The following is a 20,607-nucleotide window of genomic DNA, read 5'->3' on the forward strand; positions in this document are numbered from 1 at the left end:
GGTTGTACTGGGGGCTGGTCACATAGGTGCCCCCTGCTTGGCACGTGAACATTTCCAGACCCCCAGAAAGCAGGTGTTCAGCACAAACCACACTGTCTGTGCAAAGAGTTTAGGCACAGTGAGCCGCTCTGATCTGGAAATGGCAGAAACTCCCCCAAAGTCCCAAGTTCCCAGATGCCAGCCAAGATCAAGCCGATCTAAGGATAACAGCCTCAAAACTACACCCATGAGTACTCTTACTATTTTCCCTATTTTACAAGAGAAGCAAACGGAGGGAAAAGAAGTGAAGTAACACTTGCCCAAGATCACAGTGTTAGCTAGTAAGTCTGACCCTGCTCTCAACCACGACAGGCCACTGCCGCTACAGAGGGTCCATTATTCTTCACAACATGTCATTATAACATTCTTCAGCTAAAAGACGTTCTCACATTCCGTGACGGAGGTCAACAAAATCTTTCTGTAAAGGTACAGATGTCAAACATCTGGGGCTTCATGGACCATAACAGTCCGTCACAGCTACTGTTTTTACATAAACCATATGGAAATGAACGAGCATGGCTGTGTTCCAACAGAATTTTATTTTTTTGGATGCTGACATTTGAACCTCATAAAATTTTCACATGTCACAAAAGATTTTTCTTTTGATTTTTTTCAACCATTTAAAAACATAAAGGCCACTCTTAGCTCATGAGCCATACAAAAACAGAGGGCCCGATTTGGCCCACAGGTCAAAATTCACCAACGCCTCTTCTATGACTGTATTCTTTTTTGTTACATGAAAAAGACTTTACAACAATTGTATACCATGCTGGCAAAGGGTACATACAGTAGGACAGGCACTCTCTTGACTGCCCCTGGGAAAGGACATTGATATGGCCTTTCTAGAAAGCAGTTTGTGCTAAGAGCATTTTTTAAAAAGTCACGTTCTTTGATCCGGTAATTCACCTTCTGGGTATCTGTCCCGAAGAAACAGACCTACGCAGAGAGGTCAGTGCATAAAATTACTAATCTCCCTTACCATTCACGGGCAGTCCTGTCCAATGCAAAAATGCCTCGGAGTGGTTTGGGAGGATACACGCAAAAGGGGACATCAAGGGAGTGCAGGTCCTGGTGCTACGAGGCAAAACACAGTATGATCACAGGAAGGACAGTGACTCTGCTGCCGTGCCCCTTCCTCATGAAACAGGTCCTGTCTTGTTCTTTGCCAGGAAAAGCAAACTTAAGAGGTGCGATCGTGTCGTCCCCTTGAACGGGGACGGAGTCGTGACAATAGCAGCACTGGGCTTTCTGCTCTCCCGTGTGTATTGCAGACATTGTGCCAATCCTGACGTCCACGGTGATCGAGTGTCACCGCGCAGGCCTGAGGAACTCCGCTTTCAGCTTCGCAGCCATGTTGATGAGGCCCGAGTACCGCAACAAAATAGATGCCAAATACAAAAAGAAGATCGAGGCCATGGTCAGGTAGGCAGGGACGGCTGCTTCTACTATCTATCTCCTCACGCTTCCCAAGTGTAGTTTTTAGGCTCTGGCGGCTACTGTGTGGGCTCAGCAAGAGGGTGATCGGCGGTGGCGATCAGGATTGTATGCAGCTACCAGCGGCAGAAAACCCAACAATGGCTTGAAAAAGTCAGGATTTATTTGACTCCTAACCAAAGTGTTGTGGTTCAGGGCTGGTGCTGCTGTGTCCTGATGCCAGCAAGGACCGAGCCCTCTGTACAGAAGTTTCCTCCTCGTGGAGAGTCGGGGTGGGGGGCGTACGCCAGAGCACATCTGCCCTGACCGTTCAGTGTGGCCTGGACACTAGCTCGAAGAGACGCTGGTCATTCTCGCCCCACATAAGGCTCCTCTACAGCTGCGAGGTCTAATATGGTAACTGCCAGCCACGTGTGGCTATTTAATTTAAATTAATTAAAGTTAAATAAAATTTAAAACTTCATTCCTCACACCGTCCACATTTCAAGTGCTCAGAAGCTTCACGTGGCTCCCGGTGACCACACTGGAGAGCGCGGAATCAGAACACTGCCGTTGTCACAGGAAGCTCTGCCGCACAGCCCTGGCCAGCCTTTAGCACTGCAGTCCCCAGAAGGGAGCGACAGAGGGGAAGAAGCGAGCTTACCACATCAGGGACATCAGTGGCAAGACCCACCCATGCTTTGTGCCGTTTACCGCGCTGTGAGCTCCAGCCCCCAAATGCGGCCTGTCTGATGCTACAGTTTAACCACTCAGCCCCTCTTCCCCCTCCCTGAGCTGGAGCACGGGCCGAAGAGAGCCTCTCCCGTCCCAGATCCTGACTGTGAAGCAGCAGGCATGGGACACCAGACTTTCTCTTACAGGAGACCTGATACATCCGAGACAGAAGAGGCCACAACCCCGTGCCCGTTCTGCGGATTTCTTCTCCCAGAGTGTGAACTCCTCTGTCCTGGATGTAAAAATAACATCCCATATTGCATTGCAACAGTAAGTGTATAGTATATATTTCTTTATATATTTATAGTCCATTTGAATAATTGATGTGTAGAAAGCACACTTGGCGATCAGGTGGTCCTGGGCTTAAACCCTTTTTCTGCCGCTCTCTTGGCTATATAATGCTCTGCGATTTGCTTTACCTTGCCACCAGCCATGACAAAGCCTGCCCGCTGCAGGCTGATGACAGAACCTGTGCGACGCCCTAGCACACACCCGGCATACTGAGTAACTGGCGGTTTTTATCAAGTTTAAGATGAAGACCTAGTAGAAAAAGTTTTTTTAAGATTTTATTTGAGCAAGAAAGCGTGCATGCAGGGCGGGGGGGGGGGGGGGCGCGGAGGAGAGGGAGAGGCAGACTCCGCCCTGAGCACGGAGCCGACACAGGGTTCACAGGGCTCGATCCACGACCGAGACCATGATCTGAGCCGAAATCAAGAGCTGGACGCTCAACTCTCTGAGCCACCCAGGCGTCTCCTATTAGAAAATTTTAAATACCAGATTATTTGTTCATTACTAGACTAACAAACGTAATTTTAAAGGGAAATTTAAGTAATGATGTCACAAAATTGAAGACTATTCTTTATACACGAATGTGATAAATGAAATTTGGCTTCAGTCTGTTTGATGCCATCTCTTTCTAGTCACCTAATTTAGAGGTCTGGTTTTTAATTTGTTTATTATAATTGAATAATGGCAGGAATTTTTTTAAATGATTTTACCCCTCAATGTACTGTTTCCAGGGTCGACACATGTTGAAGGATGACTGGACTGTGTGTCCACATTGCAACTTCCCTGCTCTGTACTCAGAATTTAAGATGTAAGTGTGCATTGTTTCATTCAGTCACACAGATTTACCCAAAAATAGGCCTTTCATTCAACCACTCTTTTATCCTGAGGTCTCCTTATTCATGTTCCTAAAGAGCTCTAAAGACCCAAACTTTCTATGATCTTTGAACATTATCCTTAAAGAGGATCTTGCATGAGACTGAATATTCCTAATTCTTAAATTGCACGATGAATATGTATTAGGGAGGTGTAGACAGGAATTGTTTTTCACATAAGAATAACCCAAAGCTAAAGGATTATATATTTAATTTATTCTGCCTTTCCCTCCCCAAACAGCATGTTAAACACGGAAAGCACCTGTCCTATGTGTTCAGAAAGATTAAACTTTGCTCAACTAAAAAAAATCTCAGACTGTACCCAGTACCTGCAAACAGAGGTGGAGCAGTGAGTGGCCTGTGCAGGTACGTCCCAGACCATCTACTCACTTTCCCAGGGCACAAGGGTCTGCGGAGTAGACAGTTTTACAGTTTGTATTGGCAATGACTCCTTTTTGTGCATCACGTAATTTGTCAGATTTTTAAACCGCTGATGTCCTTTAAAAATGCTAAAATTCAGGTTGTGCAGTCTCCATGGTGACAACGGCTTTTTGGCCAAGCAGCATCAAGGATTCCAACTATAACGTATTTTATCAAATCACAAGGGCTTCTTTTTAATCAGTCCATTAAAACTAGAGCCAGCTAGTAACAGTGGAGTTTTTTAAAGTTCAGAATATAAAGCTTCCGGCATCCACAGATTTGAAGAATCCCTTTGTCTTTCCCAGTCTCATTTTTGTCACGTGGAAGCTGCACACACCCCTTCCATTTGCATTCCACTGGCAAGAAATTACTCGTGGCCACACAGACTGCAAAGGGAGGCAGGGAAATGTCGTGTCTACCTGGGAAGCCAAAAGCCCTGCCCAAATCCAGGAGACTCTTCAAAGGGAAGCAGGGAGCTCAGTCCCTCCCACGGCATCTACCCTAACCTGGTTAAGATGTGACTCTAGGTTTTCTCACCACCTGCCTCAGTCAGGGGCAGCTCCGTTCAAGCAGCTGTCAGGGTGGAAACCCGGTCATTATCTGTGGCTCTTCTCACCCTTACCCGTCACCCGGTCCATGGGCCAGTCCTCTCAGTCTGCGTGCGGAATTCCTCGAACACTCCAAACTGCTTTCCACAGCACCTGCAAGCTCTTCCATTCCCACCAGCATCATACGAAGGCTCCGGTTTCCCCACATCCTCAAGACTCGTCTGCCTTTTTGTTTATAATCATTCTCGTAGGTGTGAAGTGGTATCTCAGTGTGGTTTTGATTTCCATTTCCCTACTGACTAAGGATATGGAGCATCTTTTCATGTGCTTGTTGGCCATTTGTGATCTTCTTTGGAGAACGTCTGTTCAAGTCCTTTGCCCATTTTTTAACTAGGTAATTTGTCTTTTTATAGTTCAGTTAAAGGAATTTTTAACAGACCCTAGATACCAGTGTTTTATCAGATACATGATTTGCAAATACCTTCTCCCATTCTGTGGAAGAATTTTTTACTTTCTTGATAGTATCCTTTGATGTAAACATTTTTATTTTGACGAAGTTCAGTTTATCTTTTTCCCCCCCTCTGATTTTTTCCCCCTTTGGTTACCTGTGCTCTTGGACTCGTATCTTAGAGTTTTATAGTTGCTGCTCTTACATTTACATCTTTGATCCATTTAATTTTGTGGATGGTGTGAGGTTAGGGTATTCCAGCTCCCTTCTTTTGCATGTACATGTCCCAGTACCTTTTGCTGAAAAGACTGTTCTTCCCCATTGTTATTGTGTTGTCTTTTTATTATTGAGTTGTAAAACTTCTTCTATTTGTATTTTCTAGATATAGGTCTGTCCAGATATATTTTGCAAATATTTTCTTTCCGTGGCTTCCCAATTCTTTTCCTTAATGGTATCTTTTGATGAGATTTTGATGAGTTATAATTTATACATTTTTAAGTTTTATGCTTATTGTATCTATCTAAAAAAATATTTGCCTATTTAACAAGTCCCAAGCATATTCTGTTTTCTTCTAGAAGCTCTAGGTCTGCGGTCCATTTTGAAATTATTTTTGTTTACATTGTGAGATGAGGACTGAGATCCCCCCTGCCCCAAGTGGATATCCAGTTGTCCAACACCATTTGTTGAAAAGTTTTTTCTTTCCCCATTGAATTGCTTGGGTGCTTTTGTTGAAAATCAATGAGGTTTTAAATACTGATCTATTTCTGGACCCTGTCTTCTTTTCTATTGATATATTTGTACCCTATTTCAATACTGTACTTTCTTGGTTACTGTGACTTTCTAGTATATCTTAAAGTCAGGAACTGTGGATCCCCCAATGTTATCATTTTTTTCCAAGATTGTTTTGACTACTCTTAAACCTTTCCACCTCCCTATAAAATTTCAGAATCAGCTTGTCAAATTCTATTTTTAAAGCTTGCTCAAATTATGAATGGGATTTGTTTCATTTTCCTGTTGCTGTATAACATTCATGAATTTAGCATCTTAAAACGATATACATGAAATATGTCAACTTTTTATTGATATATAGTTGACATCAGTTGTTTTGGGTGTATAATGTCGTGGTTATATATACAGAAACGATTACCAGAGTACGTTAACATCCATTACCACACAGAGGTACAAATTTTTTTAATGAGAACTTTTAAATCTCTTCGTAACTTCCAAATATACAATATGGTTAACTAGTTAACATGTGGTAGGTGACACCCCCAAGACTTATGACCTTATACCTTTTTTGACCACTTTCATCCATTCCACCCACTCCCCACCCTAGGCCTCTGGCAACAACAAACTGTTTTCTGTATCCATGAGTTCCGTTTTCTTTATACACATTGAGACTATACAATATTCTGTCTTTCTCTAATTTCACTTACCATAGTGCCCTCCCTCAGGGTCCATCCATGTTCTTGCAAATGGCAGTATTGCCTTCTTTTTTTTTATGGCTGAGTAACAGTCCTGTGTATATGTGCGTGCATACACACATGCCATTTTCTTTATCCGGTGTCATTTCTTAATCCAGTGCAGATGGACACTTAGGGTTGTTTCCTTATTTTAGCTATTGTAAATAATGCCAAAATGAACATAGGGGTACAGATATCTTTTCAAGATAGTGATTTCGTTTTTCAGATAAAAACCCAACAGTGGAACAGGTGGACCACAAGGTAATTCTTTTTTTAATTTTTTGAGGAACCGCTATACTGTTTTTTGCTGTTGCTGCACCAGTTTGCATCCCCACCAATGGCGCACAATGGTTCCCTTTCCTCCACATCCTTGCCAACACTTGTGATTTCTTGTCATTTCGGTAATAGCCATTTGAACAGGTACGAGGTGCTACATCACTGTGGTTTCAGTTTGCACTTCCCTAATAAGCAGTGAGGGTTAGCACCGCCCTTTCATATACCTGTTGACCATCTGTGATTCTTGTTTGGAAGACTTTCTATTCAGATCCTATGCCCATTTTTAATTGGATTTTTTTCTACTGAACTGTATGAGTTCTTTATATTAACCCTTTATCAGATCTATGATTTGCAAATATTTTCTCTCAGTCCATATATTGCCCTTTCATTTTGTTGACGGTTTCCTTTGCTGTACAGAATTTTTTTAGTTCATATAGTCTCACTTGTGTGTATCTGCTTTGCTGCCTTGCCGCCTTGGCTTTTGGTGTCGAATCCAAAAAAATCATTACCAAGACTGATGTCAAGGAGCTTATTACCCCCTATATTTTCTTCTAGGAGTTTTATGCTTTCAGGTCTTCTGTTCAGATTTTTAATCCATTTTGAGCTGATTTTTGTGTATGGTGTGAGCCATTGGTCCAGTTTTCCCAACACCATTTATTAAAGAGACTCTTCTTTCTCCATTATATATTCTTGGCTATTCTTGGTTCCTTTGTCACAGATCAGTTGACCAGGTATACCTAGGTTTACTTCTGAGCTCTCTATTCTGTTCCATTGATCTTCACGTCTACTGTCCACAATGTGACTGTTTTTATGCCAATACCATACTGTTTTGATTACTATAGCTGTGTAATATAGTTTCAGGAAACATGCCTCCAGTTGTGTTCCTTTCTCAAGATTGCTTTAGCTACTCAGGATCTTTTGTGGTTCCATACAAACATTAGGATTATGTATTCTATTTTTGTGAAAAATATCATTGGAAACTGAGAGAAACTGCATTGAATCTGTAGATTGTTTTGTACACTTCAGATGGACACTTTAACAGTTTTAATTCTTCCAATCTGTGAGCACAGAGTATCTATTTTTTTGTCTTTAATTTCTTTCACCAGTGTCTTATAGTTTTGAGCGTACAGGTCTTTCCCCTCCTTGGTTAAATTTACACATAAGTATTCCATTCTTTTTTATGCAATTTAAGTGAGATTTTTTTTCTTAATCTCTGATAGTTCATTATTAGTGTATAGAAATGCAGCAGGTTTTTGTATACTGATTTTATATCCTGAGACTTCACTGGATTCATTTATTAGGCTCTACCAGTTTTTTAGTGGTCTTCAGGGTTTTCTACATTCTACCATGTCATCTGCAAGTAGTGACACTTTAACTTATTCCTTTCCAGTTTGGATGCCTTTTATTTTTCTTGCCCAACTGCTCTGGCTAGGACTTAAGTACTATGTTTAATTAAAAGTGGCAAGAGTAGGCATCCTTATCTTCTTTCTGATCCTAAAGGAAAAGCTTTAAAGCTTTTAACCATTGAGGAGAGGATGACAGCTGTGGGATTGTCCTGTATGCCCTTTATTATGTTGAGGTATGTTCCCTCTATACCCATTTTGATGAAGTTTTTATCATCAGTGGATGTTGAATACTGTTAAAATGCTTTTTCTGTACCTACTGAGATGATCATATGATTTTTATTCTTCATTTTCTTAATGTAGTATATCACACGATGGTCCGTGGATGCGGCCTTGCATCCCTGGAGTGAATTCCAGTCCATCATGGCGTATGATCCTTTTAACGTACTGTGGAATCCAGATTGCTAACAGATTGCATCTATGTTCAGCAGGGATATCGGCCTATAATTTTCTTTATTGTGGTATCCTTTTCTGGTTTTGGTAGCCAATTAATGCTGGCACATAAAATGAGTTCGGAAGTGTTCTCTCCTCTTCTATTTTTTGGAAGAGTTTGAGAAGGACTGGTATGAATGCTTTAAATGTTGGTAGAATTCACCAGTGAAGCCATCTGGTCTTAGAATTTTGTTTGCTGGGAGGTTTTTTTTTATTACAGATTCAATCTCCTTGCTAGTAATTGGTCTGTTCAGATTTTCTGTTTCTTGATGATTCGGTCTTGTAAGGTTGTATGTTTCTAGGAATATTCCAGTTCTTTTCTAAGTTGTTTCATTTGTTGGTATGTAGTAGGTCATAGTCTTTTATGATCTTTTATATTTGTGTTATCCATTATCTCCTCTTTCATTTCTGTTTCTTTCTCTTGGTGAGTCTAGCTCAAGGTTTATTTTCCTTAACCAGCTGTTAGTTTTATTGCTCTTTTTTATTCTCTTTCCTTTATTTTTGCTTTGTTATTTTCTTCCTTCTATTAACTTTAGGCTTTAGCTTGTTCTTCTCTTTCTAGTTCCTTGAGATGTAAAGTATGTTAACTTGAGATCTTTTTTGTTTCTTGATGTGGGCATTAATAGCTATGAGCTTCCCTCTTAGAACTGCTTTTTCTGCATCCCTTAAGTTTTGGTATATTGTCTTTCCATTTGTTTCAAGGTATTTTTTTCTTTTGATTTCTTCTCTGACCCATTGGTTGTTCCATAGCATGTTGTCGAAGCTCCATGTATTTTTTAATTTTCCAGTTTTCTTTTTATAAGCGACTTCTAGTTCCATACCATTGTGGTTAGGAAAGATGCTCAGTCTTCTTAAATTTATTGACTTTTCGTAGCCTAACCTATGATCTGTCCTGGAGAATGTTTCATGTGTGCTTAAGCCTGTGCTCTGGATGGAATGCTCTGTAAATGTCTATTAAGTGCAGTGTTTCCTTATATTGATTTCCTATCTGGAGGATTTATCCTCTGTCCCTTACCCTTATATTGCTATTTCTCCCTTTAGACCTGTTAATTAATTTTTGCATTTTATCTTTAGATGCTCCTGTGCTGGGTGCATACTTACAAATATTATACCCACTTTTGTGTTGACCTTTTTATCATTGTATAATGACCTTGTCTCTTATTACAGTCTTTGTTTTAAAGTCTTTTTTGTCTGATATAAGTTATTCCAGCTTTCTTTTGACTTCCATTAGCCTGGAATATCTTTTTCCATTCCTTCACTTTCAGTCCATGTCCTTAATGAGTCTCTTGTCAGCAGCAGGATAGATGGATATTGTTTTTTTAATCCATTCAGCCACTCTTGATCAGAGGATTTAGCCTATTTGCACTTAAATTATTGACAGATATGGACTTACTGCCATTTTTATTGTTTTCTGGCTATTTTGTAAGTGCATTGTTCTTTTTCTTCTTCTCTTGCTCTCTTTATGATGTAGTAACTTTCTGTAGTGGTATGCTTAGATTCCTTTTCTCTTTCATGCATCTGCTGTAGAGTTTTGTTTTATGGATACCATGAGGCTTACATTAAACCTATTTTAAGTTGATAACAAGTTCTGAGGCTCTATATTTTTACTCCCCATTCTATATTTGATGTCGCATCTTTGCATCTTGGGTGTCCGTTTACTTGGGTGTCTGTTAAATTATTTTCATTTTTACTACTTAAGTGATTAACCCACAACAAGATTATTCTGAATTTACATATGAACCTTTAAGCATTCAGATTTATACTTTCATATGTTTTCCTCTTATTAGCCAGCACTTTCAGCTTAAAGAAAGAAGCACCTTTACCATTTCCCGTAAGGCTGGTCTAGTGGTGATGAACTCCTTTAGCTCCTCCTAGTCTGGAAAACTCTCTCTTTCAATTCTGAAGGACAATACTGCCAGGCAGAATATTCTTTGTTCGCATTTCTTTTCTTTCAGCCATTTGGATGTGTCATGCCACTGTCTTCTAGCCTCAAAGGTTTCTACTGGAAAAGTTGCTGATGATGGTCTTACAGGGGTTCCCTTGTATGTAACAAGTTGCTTCTCTCCTTTAGCTTTTAGCATTTTAATTATAATGTGTCTTGGTGTGGGTCTGTTTGGGTTCATCTTGTTTGGAACTCTGGGTTTCCTGGATCTGGATGTGTTTCCTTCCCCAAGTTCGGGAAATTTTCAGACTCTTTCTCCTCTCTTTTAGGACCCTTATATGGGAATATTATAGTTATCCCATAAATCCCTTAAGCTGTAAGCACTTTTTTCATGCTTTTATCTTTTTGCTGTGATTAGATGAGTTCCATGGACCTGTCTTCAGGTTCATTGATCCTTTCTGTTCATTTAGTCTGCTATTGAACCTTTTCTTGTATTTTCCAGTTCAGTAGTTGTATTCTTTAGTCTGTGATTTGTTTACTTTCTTTACTTTGTTCATGAATTGTTTCAATGACCATTACTGTAAACTCTTTATCACATAAATCACTTATCTCCATTTTGTTAAATTTCTTTTAATGAGGTTTTACGTGGGTTTTTTTTGTTTGTTTGGGATATATTCCTCTGTTTCCTCATCTTCGACTCTGTTGGTTTCTACACATTAGCTAAAACAGTCACCTCTCCAGTCTTGAAGGAGTGGCCGCATGTAGGAAATAAGCCTAATGAGCACTGTCCTGGTTCTTCTGTTCAGAACGGTTTCTGTTTGTGACAGTCCAGCTGGGACTTGCAAACGTAAAGCTCTGCTGGCCACCAGAGCTAGGTGATTAAGGGGTGTCCCTGGCGTGGCAGCAAGAACTGGAGTGCTAGACTTGTACACAACCTCCTGAGAGATACTGGCCACCTGGGACAAGGCAGAGAGAAAACACAAAGATGGTGCCTGCTAGCCTCTGCAGTCTCAGCAGAGTTGCAGTTGGCCCCTAAGTATGTGTTAAGAACTTAGAAGCCTGCCCCTCAGGCCAAAGCTTTTAAGATAATGGGCCTTTTTCACAGACTGGGTATATTTCAGTCTGCTGCCTCTGAGCTGGGCCCTGGGGGATTAGCCACGGTGGGTCCCCGTGATCTCATTTTGAACTGTTTTTTAGTTTGCCACTACCTTTTAGTTCTCATGGATACGAGGCTCGTTGCCTTTTAAAGGTAGAGGTTTTGGAGGCCAATCTCTCAGGTGGAAGTCTTAAAAGGGCACCAAATGTGGGGTCCAAATTCTTCACTTCTTAGGGAGAAGGTATTGTTGAGTTCCCTCCTGTTGTGTGTCATCATGCTGGGGGTGGGGTTTCTGGCAAGATTTTCTCACCCTCTCCTACCCATTTGGATGGGGGGGGGGGGTTCTTGCTCACCTGATGTGCAGGAGTTGCTCAGCTAGTTTCTGGATCTCTTTCTTTAAAGATTTTATTTATTTATGTGACAGAGAGACAGCCAGCGAGAGAGGGAACACAAGCAGGGGGAGTGGGAGAGGAAGAAGCAGGCTCCTAGTGGAGGAGCCCAATGTGGGACTCGATCCCGGAATGCCGGGATCACGCCCTGAGCCAAAGGCAGACGCCTAACGACTGTGCTACCCAGGCGCCCCTCTGGATCTCTTTCAAAGGGACTTGTTCCATATGTAGCTGTAGATGCACTGTGTCCATGGGAAGAGGTAGTTCAGGATCTTCCTACATTGCCATCTTGAACCAGAACCTACCTCACAATTTCTGTGGATCCGTAATACATGCATGGCTTAGCAGAGTCTTCTGTTCACGGTCTCATAAGGCTGCGGTTGGCTGGAGCTGCAATCTAATGTGAGACGCTTGTCGAGCCTGTTTGTTGGTGGAACTCCATTCTTTACTGTTAGAGTGCTGAGGCCCTCAGATCCTAGAAGCAGCCCTCAGTTTTCTAACACACGGCATTCCCTACAATGTGGAACTGTGCTTCTTCTAGTCCAGCATAAATATCTCTTCCAAGCCTGTGAAGTTCAAGGGTTTACACGGAGTTTATATGCAGATGGGGGGGGGGGGGGGCAATGCCCTTTTCAGGATATTCTCCCTCATATTTCAGTAGTTCTGGCAGGCCCAAACTCTATTCTCTGACTCTCTGAGCTAGTAAGACTATGACTTCACTGTCCTCATGGACTTACCCTCAGGTGCAAACACATATGAAGATGAATCTTACCCAGTGGACTTCTCTTCTTTCAAGAGTTGACACCTTTCCAATTTCTACCAGCTTTTGGTTGCTCTTGAATAGTTGGTTATATTCTGTCCCGAGTTTGTAACTGTTATCTGCAGGAGGATAATCTGCAATTCTGCCAAAGGAGGATCTTATGTTTTTAATAATCCTACATAGACTCTCTCCCAACACCATCTCTGCATAAAAGCAGAGGCTTAGTCCCATGGTTCATATATACTTGCAGACATGCTTCAGTAAGTTTTGATTATGCACCACCTTTTGAGAAATTCACTATGAATGTCTTATTGTACAATGAATATTGGTTGAGGCCACTGTTCACTGACTCCTTTTAGACAAGGAACCATTAATGACCATTTAATTTCAGGAAAATCTTCACAGATTGCCAAGCACTTACCTTCATTTTCCCATTCTTCCCAGTAAAGTGGCTATTATCATCACCCTCACTTTATAATAACAGTTTGCCTGTACACTTCAGTCAAAACCAAGATTTAAACTCAATACTGCTTATAGACCGGAGGTTTCTAACTTGAATAGTCATCCTGATCCACATTCCAGAAATGAGCAAAAACTTTAGTATAGCTTGGCTTTATTACTGCATGCCAGTTACTGGAAACACTTCTAAAGATGTGGGTTTGTCTTTTCTAGATATAATGTTCCTGAAAAGATATCATTTTTCCACAGGAGGCCAAGTTTCTACCCCCGGTGGTTTCTGGATACAGAAAAGGACGACTCTCCAGGTCACAGACATGTAGAATGGCAAAACAGTGACATATAGCTGTTTATTACACTTCATAGAGTTCCTCTTCAAAGTCTTACATATTCTATGCTCTGCACTGTTAATAGTAGCCTATGATGTAACTGTAAATATCCAACTTTTTGATAACTTTTATATTTTGAAATATCTCCTTTAAAATAAAATTGTTGATTAGATATTTGTAATGTTTTCCTGGATTTGGAGGCAGAAAAAAGGAGGTAGATAGATAACACTGTGAAGTTTGGGCAGCGCAGACATTAACACTTCAAAGTTTGAAATGAGAAGTTTAGCACAATCAGTCAGTCTTAGAATAAAAACATAAATTTGAAAGAATGAAACTAAACCATAAGCGCGTATCTCCTGAGTTAATTCCTTTCACAAAATTACGTCATTTGACTTCCCCTGAAGAAGTACATTTTTCAGAATCTTCCCCGTATCACACACACCCCCTATTTTTCCTACATCAGTATAGGCTTCCTTGCCATCCAAAGCCAATGTCACCAACGTCTGAGCAGCTGGCAGAAATGAGTCATATAGCCTAACTTTGAATGTTTCAGATGATAGGGTTGTACAGTAGCCACCAGCATCCTATTACAAAGGTACCTGCAAGCCCATGGTAATACCCCAAGTGACAATAATGTTTTATTGCATCCAAGTATCCACATATATGATGCCTCCAACTTTTATGATCTGATCTTCCTCCCGCAAAGGCTGGCTAAAGAATAGGCCCGAGGCCTTGGCTTTACTAAGTGATACAAGCCTCATTAAACCCACCTATCATCCTCTTGTTTTCCCATTAATCACGAGGGATATTATAAAGTTATAGGAGTAAGAGCATAGGCACTTGGGATCTGTAAGAGTAAAGCACATCATACTTGAGGAGTTACGGGCTTTAAACATTCACGAATAAGCATAATTACACCAGAACTTATTTAGGAAGCTAATCCTCCCAGTACATGCAACAATGCTCCTTGTTAATAACTTCAAGAGGCCAAATAATGTCGCTGCAGTAACGGACTGCAAAAACATAACAGGATGAAGGATAAAGCACAGTAGTTTGTTACAGCTTCCAAAATGGCCAAGACACAATGGACCTCAAAAGAAGTACGCAGTTTTATTCTCCAAAGACACATGGCACACGTAGCTCCACGAGATCCATGCTGTCCTATTTTAAAGAGCATATTTATAATCTCTAAAAGTTATTTACCTTATACACTGATTTATGCCGATCACAGAGCATTTAGAATTAATTAATAACAAAATCATAATTTACAAGTAAATTCATATTCATTGTTCTGGCTGCAAGGAGATTACACTCCCTTTCATGGAGAGTAGAAAACAAGTAGGCAGACATGACTTTCATATCAAAAAGCAATAGAAGCAAAAGAATATGTGAAAGAAAGCCATGCTCACCCCATTGGTGAGGTGAGGCAGTCGTCAATCAAGGAGATCTTCACAAGCAGAAGTTTCGAGCTGGGCTTTAACAAAGAGAGGGCAAGGCTGAAGGCAACATTTTATTCCCATGATGAACTTAGTCTACATGAAAGATATTTTTCACACTCGTAAATACACTTTAAATGTCTCAAGAACTTTATGTCTCACCTCCCAAACAAGACTGGCAATTACTTAAAGGGAGGAAATAGTATCCTAATTTTATACTCCTTTTAGCACATACCTCTGAGCATTTATTGACAAAATTTCAAAATAGCTAGACAACTAAATTCCAGGCTACGTTCACAGCCTCAGAGCCACTCAACAAGTACAGTGACAGGTACAACCTAAAATTCCAGCACAGTTTGTGGAATCAGTCACAGGGCAGAACCAGAGCTCCCAGAGGCAAAACAAACAAAAACCAGCATTCACTTTGTCCTAAGCCAGAGTGGGACTAAGATTCTGACCCAGACTAGACCCTACTAGTTTGAACCTGGTGAGTTGAGACTCTGGAAGGATAAACATGTGGCAATCCTTTTACAGCCCCCCATACCCTCCAGTGATACCATAGAGGCCTCTCCATGACATGCTGGTCACAACAGAGAGATGGCTGGCACTCACAGAGGTAATCGAGTTGGGAATGAGAGTTCTGACTGTCCAACTGCCAAAGTTCTGCTTCACACAGCTGGTTAGTGAGGAAAAGAGTTAGTGTTTTACCCAATCATTTGCAAACTAATAAGGAATGTAATCTACCAACATCTTATTTTACTGTTCAAGAGGACATTCTTAAGAATTTGCACATATGGCACGTGGAACATTTTTATTCCTAATTTACATTTTGTAAGATATTTGACAATATACAAAGAATACCAGTTCTAGGTGGTGATTGTTTTGTATTATGATTTATTTACAAAATTTCACCACATAATAGTAACTACCTTTTTAAAAAAATCAGCATCGGTCCTATAAAGGCCATTAGGATAAATTCTTAAGCCTACAAAAGTTGCCTTAGTACCAATGTTCCCAGGCATATTATTGTTCACTAAAATCTGACTCCAAAGCCCACATGTAGTTTCTGATTATACAGTCAATTTGAAGCACAATCTAATTCGATTGACAGGGGACAGTGGAGGACCCAAGCAGTCCTATCAACCTCTATAAGAGGTGTATGTTAGCCTACTGGTTACATCCCTCTAGCTGTACCACCATATATTTATAATGGGACCACTGAGTTGCCCCATTATGCTAAAATATGATTCCTTTGGAAAAAAACAAGGCAATTTCTAGACAAGCTAGACTGGTCAACAGGGTAAGTAAAAAGTGGCTGTCAGTAGTGAAAAACCATTTCATTTCATTTCTTTGAACTTTTTCCTTTTCCTTTTCTGGACTCCTTATCTTTTTCTGATTTTGAAGGCTTTGAAGATTTTGTCTTTTTCTGTTGGGAGAGAAGAATGGACAAAATAGTTAATAGCTATATTTATGAGGCAATGAAATAAGTCTATTTCTACAATAAAGCAAATCTTTGCAAACATCTTCAACTACCACTACACCTGATGAGCTTACTTTCAAGCAGCAACTGGGCTAGTTGGAGCCTTTAACTACCGAAAAGCTATTTAGAATCTACAACTAAGCTATGTTCCCCAGGCATACAGTTTCTTGGACTTAGGGGATAGGTAGATTCAGGAAAGACAAAATGAGCAAGAGATAATGTACTCATAAGGTAATGTTTTAATGAAGAATTTCCTTTTCTTTCAGTTTCAGATTAGAGATCTAAACATGTTCAGTTTGAGAAGGGGAGAGAGAGAGACAACCTCTTATGTCTACACAAGACTAGAGAGCTACACTGGAGAAGGCTGCTTTTCCTCCCTGCATATACAAAACAGAAATGAGGGACAAGAGGGACAAGAATGACACACACTAAGGACAGAAGAGAACACAGACTAGATTCCTTTGCCTTTGCCAAAGGTAAACGGTGGGCTGATACCATAAATGGTTTTAATCTTTCCTAACACAAGATAAGACTGTTTCATTCCGAGAAACTTCTATAGGCAGTTCAATGGCTATAGCAAAACAAATTACAGAAAAGAGAAAGTTTCCCTGAAAATGTTTTTCTTAATTAAACTGTAAAAATACGTGTCTCTGGTAAAGCACACACCAATGACCAAACAAAAATGGTACTTTTTCTAACACAGCGTATGACTAAATATGATGGCCTATTTTCTTGCCTTCTTCCACTATTATAAGCAGCTGACTATTTATAAGACTAAAATCTACACCTTCTCCACCCTCAATGTGATGAACATAAAAACTTAAACAGGCCCTGAATAATTCCAGGAGGCAAGCTGTACACAAGAAAAGATAAAACTACTGAGGGAATATCCTGGCATTTCCTGTGTGTAGCTTAAAATACTACCTTGATCATTGCATCGGTTTCCACAGAGTCCTGGTCTTTCTCCTCAGACTGAGAGTCGTCTTCATTTAAGTCTTCACTGTATTCAGAATCCAGTGCTGGGCCTGTGCTGTGTCTGGGTGTCTTCACCGCCTGAAGTGAGTATGGAGTAAGGTGGACTTCCTTATTGTAAGTTCTCGTGAAGGCTGCCTTCACCTAGAGGAAAGGAAAAGAGGCTGTTAAAAATACAAGTGCCAAACAATACTTTTAAACTAAAGGTTTTGTGAGATCCTACAAGATCCTTGAAATATTTTGCAAAATATTTATGCATGTACATGTAAGTGTACTTATAAACATTTTTCTATGGAGAGGTTCTGTATTTTTCAAGACATTCTTAAAGGAGCCCATGACTCAAAAATAAGAACTAGTATTTGGGAACATTAGGCAGGCAAAAAAAGGAACTTTAACTCATCAGTTTTGCCTATTTAGTGCATTCCACAGTTCTACAAAGTAAGAAGTACAGTGAATCAATAAATCAAAAAGACTTACAATAAGGTACAAGATAAAGTTGGCCATTAATTCCCACAAAATACATTACTTTTATCATAATAATGGTTAATTCACAGTACTAAGTAACTTGGAGCTTCTAAACATAATTGTAGAAGGAGTCCTTGAACTCCACCAGGGAGGTCTCTGATGGGGATTTACCCATAACCATAAAGTCAGATCAAAATTCTAGAGAAGGCAAGCCATAGAGAATATATCTTCTAAAACAGCACCAAAGAAACAGGCAGTGTGAGGTACTGGATATTACAAATTCATGTTATGTCATTTTAGTTTTTTCATGCTCATTATATAAAGAAAGTAGGGGATATTATAGTTGGACACTCTATTATGTAATATATATATATATAAATAGTAAATTATATATATAATTACTAATACATACTAAATTATATATAATATACAGATTAGGCAGACTGAGAAAAAGTATAAAAATCCTCAGCCAATAAACATGTCTTTCTTTTCATAATGTATTACCACCACCCGACTTACTTCCCCAGGCTCATCTACCTGCCTTTACAAGGAATACATTTATATTGGCTTCTCAGATTTCAGGTCTGGCTTTTCCACTCAACATAAAGCAATGATAAAACTACAAACTGTTACAGTCAAATCCAGAAATCCATTCTTAATACTGCACTCAAATATCATCTTTGGAAAGCATAGGCCCTAAGAAGTAAAAAGCATTTAAGGGGGAAAAGTTAAACCTTTTGAAAGCACCTACAACATCTCTCAAATACTCCTACTACAAACCTGGCAATTACAAAGTGATGGAGAACCAGTGAGTTACACAATTTACCTTGGGGTCCAGCTTGGAGAAGGGACTAGGTTTGCCTCCCCAGCTGCTAATTTCCATGATATTCTCGAAGTCTTCTTTCATCAAGTAGTAGGTGTCCATAAGAGCAATAACATCCTGTACCCCTTCTACCCCTTGTGAGGTCAAGGGCTGTACAAGTGCATCCCTTATATGTGACAGATAATCCATGTTTACAGTCCTTTTGCTGGAATAAGTTCTTAAACCAAAACAAAAGAGACATAATCGTAGTCAGTGGCAAACTACCACCAAGTCAAGTCATAGCGTGAAGTTCAATCCACTTTTAATAATGCCCAGTGTAATGTCTACTATTTAGCAGCTGGTAGAGAAAGCCTAGCATGACACCATCAGGAGCATGGACACGCCAGTGTGCTCACAGGGAATGAATTCTCTACTTATCTGCGTCAGTGAATGAAAAACACAAATGTAGGTTCTACTTCCAACCTACTCTCAAGGCCTGGGCAACAACAGGACTTCTATGTGCTCATACTTAATACAGCCAAAGACTACTCATTCCCAGTTCCAAATATTAAAAGCATCAGCAAAAGGCAGTGAGATTTCCTACCTCAAGTTCCACTGCTATTTCCTACATGAGGGTCTGTAATACCTTCTGATCTCTGATTATAACATGAAATTATGTATGAATGTTTCCCTCATATTTCCTAGTATGGTTACTCTGAAATCTTTAGTTCTAGAGCAGGGCTTTCCCCAAACTGAGAAAACTGCAGAAAATGTCCCTGCAGAATCACGAGGTGGTCCATATTTGTGAGGGGAAGGCTTCAGGAAAAAGTCTGCTGAGAACTACAATGACTTTCTCTTTTGCTCATAAATACTGTCAAAGACAGAAAATAGATGAACAAAACAAAATACCGATCTAAATCTTTCCAATCCAGCTGCTTCCATCATCAAATGAGACAGTTATATGTGTGCACACTCCAAACAAGAAACCTCAAAAGCTGTTGGGCTTCAGAACCCATAAAAATTTTTAAATTATTAATGGGTCCTGCTCTTGCCTTCAGGTAACTGAGTCTGAATAGTTCTCTTGATCAGAAATCTAGAACCCTGCCCCCAACTGTTTTACTACCTAGGCAAAGAATCCGAAAAACTCTTATTTTTAAATTCACCCATTTCCTCTAGATTCAGTCTTCCATAATCAAGCACAACTAGTACTTGAAGACAAGTATGAGCCCTAAGCCACAGTGCCTAAGAAAATCATGAAATCTTTTTCAAAAGTATTCTCCTATATTTTGTTACATTACTGTTACCTTCTACTTAGAATCACAGAGAAGTCAACTCTAGAAAAGTCAACTCTAGAAAAGTCTAAAGGTATCATCTAGAGTTCCTAAATCAAGGGTTCTTAACCTCAGAAATCTGTAATTCCCCTAGCATTATGTGCATTAGTGCATTTGGGAGTAATAAAGATCACAGAGCTTTCAGGTTCTCAAAGGCATCTATAACCCCAACAAGAACTAATAATAAAGTCGCACTTCCATTTTTAAAGAGAAACTGAAATCTATAAAAGTTTGACGACTTAATCGGAGTTAAAAAGTTAGATAGGAAGGTCCTAATTTACTTTCAAAATTGTGAAATTCACTATACATGTCCTCTGATGATGACAATGTCCTGTATGTGATTCATTAAGGAACAATTATTGAGCAATTTTATATGCTAGATGAGTAGGCCTCAGTTCCTACCACCAGAAATGTTCGGTCTAATGGAAGTAGGGGACAGACACACAAAAGCACAGCCACAGAAGAGAGTGGAAGTCCAGTGCTTACAATCTACATGAATACGGTGGGGGTGTAAAAGGCGGACCTCCAGGGCACAGGGATGCATCACCTTTTTAAAAAGCAGAGGGCAGGGAGTAGGAAAAGAGCTCAGAGCCAGGCCTCCCATTTGAGCAATGAGAAAAGCAGTGGGAAAAGCAACCCTTTCCAATTTCTAGAGGCCATGGACATCCCTTGGCTCATGGTCTCTTTCCCCATCTTCAGAGCCAACAATGTAACATCTTAAAATCTCTTTCTGACTTGATACTGCTGCATCCCTTTTTTTCTTTTTGGTAAAGACCCTTAATTACATTGGGCCTGCCCACATAATCCAGGACATTCTTTGTATCTTAAGGCGACAATAAATTTGTGTTATTTTAAACCAGTAAGTTTTGGTA

General features: G+C 40.0%; 2 protein-coding genes across 13 annotated transcripts in view; one reads left to right on the forward strand and one right to left on the reverse strand.

The window, feature by feature from the left end:
- Positions 1-13,421, forward strand: part of WDR19 (WD repeat domain 19) — a 107,429-nt gene extending 94,008 nt beyond the window's left edge. The window contains exons 33-37 of the mRNA XM_026508747.4: positions 1,311-1,461; positions 2,334-2,457; positions 3,207-3,283; positions 3,589-3,713; positions 13,173-13,421. Coding sequence (XP_026364532.1) covers positions 1,311-1,461; positions 2,334-2,457; positions 3,207-3,283; positions 3,589-3,700 — 464 coding nt within the window. The 3' untranslated portion in view covers positions 3,701-3,713; positions 13,173-13,421. The remainder of the gene's footprint in view (positions 1-1,310; positions 1,462-2,333; positions 2,458-3,206; positions 3,284-3,588; positions 3,714-13,172) is intronic.
- The window catches only part of RFC1 (replication factor C subunit 1), a 92,194-nt gene continuing 72,146 nt past the window's right edge, over positions 560-20,607 (reverse strand). For 4 of the 12 annotated variants that reach the window (XM_026508749.4, XM_026508750.4, XM_044387671.3 and 1 more), the window contains 3 exons: positions 18,429-18,642; positions 17,090-17,281; positions 560-16,111 (listed from right to left, as the gene is read on the reverse strand). In XM_026508749.4, coding sequence (XP_026364534.2) covers positions 16,028-16,111; positions 17,090-17,281; positions 18,429-18,642 — 490 coding nt within the window. In that variant the 3' untranslated portion in view covers positions 560-16,027. The remainder of the gene's footprint in view (positions 16,112-17,089; positions 17,282-18,428; positions 18,643-20,607) is intronic. The other 8 variants (XR_007187897.2, XR_007187890.2, XR_007187898.2 and 5 more) reach the window with 6 other exon arrangements.

This window comes from Ursus arctos, unplaced genomic scaffold (genome assembly GCF_023065955.2).
Source record: "Ursus arctos isolate Adak ecotype North America unplaced genomic scaffold, UrsArc2.0 scaffold_9, whole genome shotgun sequence".
Classification (NCBI taxonomy): Eukaryota; Metazoa; Chordata; class Mammalia; order Carnivora; family Ursidae; genus Ursus; species Ursus arctos.